Raw genomic sequence first — 7,208 nt, 5'->3', positions numbered from 1 at the left:
AAGAAAATATAATAATTCGATAGTTGAAAAAGATGAGAGTTTTTTTTTTTGTAGATATAAGATAAAATTTTACTCTAACTTAATCTAACTGTATATGTGTGTGAAACTCTCTCTTGAGAACTTGAACCCCAACTCTTACCTCCTACTTCATAAGAACTTTTTATTTGTAAAGTGACCATCACGTTAAGATTGCTATACTAAAAGAAAAGAGTTAAACCATAGACAACTTTTGCTAGTTGAGATATCGTGCTATGAGTACATATAAATCCATATTCAAGATAAGACTAGCAAAACCCGTTCTCGGCCCATCATCCATCACCTCTTTGAGACGGGGAGGACGTGGAATATGTCATTCTTCTTATCTAAGTGCTATAATGTGACTAAATTTATTGAAATATATATTATAACTGGGTCAGCTCTGGTATGAGTTGGGTCCGTTATCAATCATCTCCATTAATCACCATCAATATAGATTTAAGGTTACATAGGTTTGTCCAAAACGCAACTAAAGCGGAAGATACCGTATTGGATATTGATGTTCCATTTACAAGTTCATGTAGGATACAATTACTTCTTTGGTAACTATGTCAAATGTTTTATGTGAGAGACAATTACGTGATAATACCAAACTGCAATTGGGTTTTTAACTTGCTGGAAATTTTGATTATCTAAAAATTAAAAATAAATAAATAAAAGAGAGCACACACACACACACAACAAAAACCATTCTGTGTAAAGAAGTTGTGGTCATGAGCACAGCAAGAACAGGCTTTGTCCCATTCGTTTTCAACCTTCACTCCCAGGTCAGTCCCTTTCAATTTAATTTCTCAAAAAGTAAATTTTTTTACCTTCTTTGTTTTCATGAATTCTGCCTTGATCACTATGTTTTTCAGTCCAAAATCTGAAGTGGGTCATTTTGACTTTGTTTGATATCTTAGTTTCACAAGCTCTTTAATATAATTGCAAAGTTTTATGTTATGGGTAGGTGGTTTTTTTTTTTTTTTTTTTTTTAGTGAGGTAGTTTTTTTTTTTTTTTTTTAATTTTTTTTTTTTTTTGAGTAATACTTCCAAATAAAGAAGAAGAAGAAGATGATGATGATGAAAAAAAAAAGGTATACTGTGCAATATCTTTGAAGTTACAAAGACTTATTTCTTCTATCGGATTAGATTTCTGCTGTCCTCATTTTGTTTCTTGTCTAATTTTGGCATAGAATCTTTGTCTTAATTAAAGGAAAGAGTTTGAATGCATAGATCTCAGTTTTGAGTTCCTATAATGGCATAGAATGTTGGAAGTTTAGTTCTTTTTGTTGCTAATTTGTTTGGACTTTGGAAATCGTGATGTTTCTTGTTTGTGTCGGTTGCTATACTCCCTTATGGTAGAAAGTTCTTTAGGATTAACTATTTTTGACCTTATGAAATGATTCAACATGTAAAAATGGAAAGCAATATAAAAATTCAAATCTTTTTCACTGCTTTAGAAGCTCAAAAACCTTGTGGATCCATCAATCTTCTGTAGCAAAATTGAACTTCCTGGGTTTTTTTTGGTGGTGGGTGGGTATAGCAGAATCTTTATTTTGAGTCATATACTTGCTTAAGAATGTTCCAAATTCTTATACGGTTCCCATAGTTTATTTACTTATTTTGTTTGGATTTTTCAGTTTCAAGCTAGATAGAAAATAAAAATGAGGTTCAAGGAGGGGAATTTGGTGGAGGTGTTAAAGAAAGAAAAAGATCCTTGTGGCTGCTGGTTTCCCGGCATAGTAGCTTCAGCAGATGGCAATAACTGCATTGTTAGGTACAAGGGAGTAATAAACAACAAAGGAGAGCCAGTTGTGGAGAGAGTGCATGGGGAGGATGTTAGGCCTTGGCCTCCAATTGAGAAGGGGGAAGGATGGAAGGTTGGTGATATAGCAGAGGTGTTTGATATTCAATGTTGGAGGGTTGCAAAGATTGTCAAGGTACTGAAGAATGTTCATTTTGTTGTGAGGTTGTTTGGGTCCATTCAGCTGAGAGAGTTTCACAAATCTAATCTAAGGATTCGACAAGCTTGGCATAACAATAAGTGGTCAGTGGTTGGGAAGGTAGGGGACATTTTTCAAGTTTTATATAAAATGCCTTTTCAGTTCTGTATCATTAGCTGCATCTTTTTCTGTTTACTGTTGGTTTGCCCTTGGTTCTCCTCTTTCACTGTTTTTCTTTGGGTTCTTCTTATCATCTTTTTTGTCATGCATATGTTCTAAACATTTACTTGTATACTATTTTTTTTTTTCCAGATAAGTAAGAACAATTTTATTAATAAAAGACTTTGCATGAAACAGCCAAAAAGTACAAAGAAAATAAATAAAAACTGAAAAATCTATGTACAAGAAAGAAGAGTCTATTTACGTTGGAAGGGAATCACTAGATGTGAGTCCCTGAGCCCAAGACCAATCAAACAAAGTGCTGATGAATGAGGTAAGAAGCTGATTCTCAAAACTCTCCACATCCTCAAATGTGTGGTTATTATGCTCCCTCCAAATAAACCACATAAAATATGACAATGTCAAATTTCAAATGTCAAATGAGTGTAGCGCCCTTTTTGGTAAAACCTAAGAAACCCTAAATGATCTAAAGACAAAACACCACAATTGATAAGCCTTCGCATGATGAATCAAAAGATGGTCCTCTCCCTACTACACCGGTACATACAACACTAACCCACAATAGATAAACCTTTTCTCCTCAGATTGTCTCCAGTAAGTATCTTCCCCCATGCCATTGTTCAAATAAAAAAGGACACTTTCCTAGGGACTTTAACCCCCCAAATACCTTTCCAAGGAAAGATGATAGAGGAAGACCCTCTTAACACATAATAAGAAGAATGTATATCAAAGTCCCCATTTTTTTCTTCAACTTCCACTTCACACGGTCCCCACCCTCAATAGCAGGGCTATTAGATTCCAGAATATGTAGAAAACCTCCACTGAATCCAACTCCCCAATCATTAAAATCATGAAGAGCATCAGGTCCCAACTCCTCCCCTCCCCTAGCTGCTGCCTCACCAATAAAGATTCCATGGATGCCTCCTTATCAATGGCAACCTCATACAATACTGGGAAAACACTTTGAGAGGTTGTTCACCACACCAACAATTGTGCCAAAACCCCACCCAATTCCCCACCCCAACCTCAAACTGAGTGTAGGGGCTAAAAGCTTCCCATTCCATTCTAATACTCCTCCAAAGACCACAACCATGAGAACCCCTACCCAACTTAGACGTCCATCCCCCCATTCTTCCCCAAATTTCATAGCCATGACTCACCTCCAAAGCCTTGTCTCCTCAACCCCAAACTGCCACAGCCATTTCCCCAATAAGGTTTTATTGATGGTAGCAATATTCCTTATCCCTAAACCACCATTTGCCATAGGAGTGCACAACCTATCCCAACCCAACTAAATGAGATTTGGGCGTATCCCTCACACCACCCCTATTTAGTTTTGGAGTGGAGTTGTCTTACTCTTGCTCTAGAAAATTGCTTTTGTGCAGCTTGAATGAGTATTCTTAGTAATTGTTACATGAGATTTGTATTCTAATTAATGAATACAAACATCCCTTAACATTTATGCACAGCTTACTTTAATTTCAATGTTGCCAAATTGGCATATATCCCATACTATGTTTGGGTATCTCAATGTACTAACTTAGATTTGAAGATTATCATTTATTTTGTGCCTACTAATCCTTGTATAAGTTGATGAAACAACTTAAGTTAAGGATCAACAAACTTCCAATGACAACATATCATTTCCTTGAGATTTTTGAAAAAAGAAGAAAAGGAGTTGTCAACTGTTGTAGAATATATTCTTCTTCTTACATCACTAATTTACTAAATATAATTTATTGAAAGTATTTTGATTTAAAGAGGAAATAAGTCTGTGCCTGTAATCTTTATTGATATAACAAGCTGTTTGTGCTTTCACCCTTGGGACTTGGATGCTATCTCACTTCTTATTGACAAATTTTTATGTGTACTGTCACATGATATCTGCAAACAATTAGGTCCCTTTTGTGAGATTAATTTCACTCTGTTGTATTTTACATATATTATCTGGCTGGAAGTGTTTATGCGCTTAGCATTAATTGCTGATATGTTAATATCATACTCATAATATGGAAGGAAAAGGAATACGTGTTTAAAAAATTTGAAATGTTACAATCCTTTTTGAACAAGTTTCATAAAGATTTGCTTCAAATTGGCTTGGAGCAAGCTGTTCTTGCTATCTACATCATACTTCTAGGATTTGAAATCCTATTATTCCCTATGTTAGATGAATGAGAACAGGCCCAAATAACTGCTACCAATGTGGGAGAAGTATTCTCAGATGGAGCACATTGCTCCTGTTGGCTTCAGCAGAAATTTTCAATAATTCTGTAGTTCTCAAGGATCAATAGTTGCTTGCTATCTCGTCACAATAGCTAGTTAACTTCTTTATTTTGCTGGTTTGTGGGACTTAGTACAGTTTCTGACATCTAAGCACGTGTGCTTACAGTTTACAGAAAATAAACAGACTGGGAACAATCACACGCAAGATTATTCAGAACAACCTGGAAGCTTGATTTGTAGGGCTCCACCACAAGCTATTCATCAAGGAATTCATTTAAGAGTAGCAGATGCAAAGAAACATCTTAAAGACAAGCATAACCATAATGAAATGTGTCTCCCTGCAAGAACCTCAAAGAGAAGTTATATCCATTGTTATGAACCACCATCCTCTGAGGACCCAAGGGTAAGAAGCTGCAAGAAAAGAAAATCAAGCACAAGTGCCAGAAGATGTGACCAGCCCCTTATGAGAAATCATTGCTTCTTTATGCAGGTAGATGATCCTTCTCCAAAAGTACGGGTGGATGAGAAATCCAGGAATAAATCTATTGAGATGGATGCCAAAATGAAAAAAGAAACAAACAATTGGATACATAATACTAGCATACTGCCTTTGTTTAGTGAGGGTAGCGACCAATGCTCTATTGCTAGCTGTAGTTTGAATGCTTACGATGACTATCCTGGTGAAAATTCAGGAGACCATGTGGAAATTATTCTCGACAACTCTGATGCTGAGTCATCATTTCCACCTTTGGTCAGCAAAAGAAACTCACCCCCATCTCCTAGACACAAACTGGAAGTTGATGTCCATAAATTAGAGCTTCAAGCTTATAACTCAACCGTGCAGGCACTGTATGCTTCAGGTCCCCTTAGCTGGGAGCAAGAGTCCCTCTTAACAAATCTTCGCCTCTCACTTCACATTTCAAATGAAGAACATTTACTCCAGCTTCGGCACCTTTTATCCACTCAAGTTGGTTAACAATTGCCATTATCAGTCATTTGTCCTGCTATGAGCTGAAACTCAATGGCCATAGAATTGGTAACAGACAATCCAGCCAATTCTCAAATAACTTCACGAGTATTTTAGGTGAGCTTTTCCATTGTAAATCTGTGTAGCTTTTTAGCTTTTCGAGAGGAATTGACTTTTGGTTTTAGAAACTGCCCCTAGACATAAATCCAGTTCTTATAGTTGTAAAGTTAACAATTTTTCTCTCCTTTCTGTATATTAGGCTGTAATACGTTTCCAATTGATATTCTTCAAGCTTTACTTGATTACGTCTTGATTGCTGAGTTTGACATTTCACTGCAAGATATATTTTGCCAATATCTAATGATTTTAGATTTTGTTCAGTTAATCCTCCTTACTGTTCAGCATTTGCCAGTAGCTACTGGTTTTACAGAGGTAAATCTATGTCTCAAAATCATATAATTTGTACTTTAGAGGTAACATAGATTTTAGCAGTTTCCACTATACTTGAGGCAATTGTTTGTTATCCTTTCATAAACAACAATGGAATTACAAAGAAATGTCTGGCTGAGAAAGCCCTTGGTTGATGAAATTGTACTGCACGAATTGTGCAATATTGTTCTGGGATATCGAATGTGGGAAGCCATTCATTAGAACCGTTTGGATTCAAACCATTAGCCTTCAAGAATTCAACCAACTCATCATGACAAGGCCAATGAGTGTGTTTGGATACTGCTTATTTTGCTGAAACTGAAAATTTATTGCTAAAAGTACTGTAGATAAAGATAAAAATTAGTTGAAATAGTACAGTTGAGTCAATGAATAGTACCAAAAAGTGCAGTAGGGTTTATGAATAGTAGCAAAAATAAATTGAATAGTAAAATAATTTTAATTTTTCATCTCAATCCAAATGCACACTAAATATGCCTAAATTGAGATTGTTTGAAAAAGGCGCATTAAGAAAGAAGATAAAAAAAATTATACTTCAAAAAAGTGAGTTTGAATTGCATTAAAATCAAACCACGTCTGTGTTTGCGTTTTAAACAGTGGGACCCATGGCTACAATGCCCACAAAGATAAACGCAGCAACTTCAGAAAAAACGCATAAACATTTGGCTGAACGCACCGTTTAAATAAAATAGTGGGCATGCGTGTATTGTTCATAACCCACAACACGCGTTGCTACAATTTTGAACGGTGCGTTTTGTTTTAAAAACCTGTGATATTCCTATTAAACTCATCTGACCCACGAAATGCAGAGGAGATTTCTCACAAAATGGTGCGCAACACTAACGGCTAATTTCTCAAAACAGTCTTCTTCTTTCTCTCAATTACTGTGCCAGAGATGTCTTCAATATGCTTCATGCTTCATCCTCTTCATTTTCAATGAATTGCACCTATCCAAACAGACCCTAAATGCTTTGCTAAATATGAAGCAAGCATTTTCCAACGACATAAGTCTTGTAGCTCAAATCTCTCATCTCAACTATCAATATATATAAACCTTTTCCAACTAAGTGTCAAAATAATTTGAATGGCCTTTAAAGTTTATCGTCATTCCACACTGTATGCTCTGTAGTATAGTGAAATTTAAGCCTTCCAAAATGCAATTGCGTTAAATCAGCCCGTCATTAAAAACATTGAAATATGCCCACCATGTCATTGTGTACGGGGTAGTAATAAAGAAATTCCTGAGTTTAATGTTTGGTACGCAAAAAAGAAGGGGGAAATGATGGAAATTGAAACTTGATTATGATTGAAATTGGTCTGATATTACTAGAGGCCAAGCCCATTGCCCATTACAAATCATATTAGACAACTTTTAGCATTTAACTACCTGCCAGTATGATACACCGAGTTTTGGTATTTCAATATGACAA

At 35.8% G+C, this 7,208-nt stretch overlaps 1 protein-coding gene across 2 annotated transcripts; it reads left to right on the top strand.

The window, feature by feature from the left end:
- Positions 1-420: 420 nt before the first annotated feature.
- LOC115972271 lies at positions 421-5,642 on the top strand. 2 transcript variants are annotated; one of them, XM_031092487.1, is made up of 4 exons: positions 421-803; positions 1,659-2,081; positions 4,531-4,767; positions 4,855-5,642. In XM_031092487.1, exons 2-4 carry the CDS (start codon positions 1,683-1,685, stop codon positions 5,338-5,340), a joined length of 1,122 nt encoding a protein of 373 aa, XP_030948347.1. In that variant the 5' UTR covers positions 421-803; positions 1,659-1,682; the 3' UTR covers positions 5,341-5,642. The 2 variants fall into 2 exon arrangements, with proteins under 2 accessions (XP_030948347.1, XP_030948345.1); XM_031092485.1 differs by having other exon boundaries at positions 423-803; positions 4,531-5,642.
- The last annotated feature ends 1,566 nt before the right edge of the window (positions 5,643-7,208 follow it).

The sequence above is a fragment of the Quercus lobata genome, chromosome 12, assembly GCF_001633185.2.
Source record: "Quercus lobata isolate SW786 chromosome 12, ValleyOak3.0 Primary Assembly, whole genome shotgun sequence".
NCBI classification, from domain to species: Eukaryota; Viridiplantae; Streptophyta; class Magnoliopsida; order Fagales; family Fagaceae; genus Quercus; species Quercus lobata.
Note: the sequence above shows the minus strand (reverse complement) of the source record. Positions and strands in the feature narration are given on the sequence as shown.

What these genes read in the sequence shown, in the direction of transcription:
- LOC115972271 (XM_031092485.1), top strand. Translation starts at nt 1,683, where the DNA reads ATGAGGTTCAAGGAGGGGAATTTGGTGGAGGTGTTAAAGAAAGAAAAA. An exon ending in AGTGGTCAGTGGTTGGGAAG is followed by an intron (nt 2,082 to 4,530) that starts GTAGGGGACATT and finishes GTGTGCTTACAG; the next exon opens with TTTACAGAAAATAAACAGAC.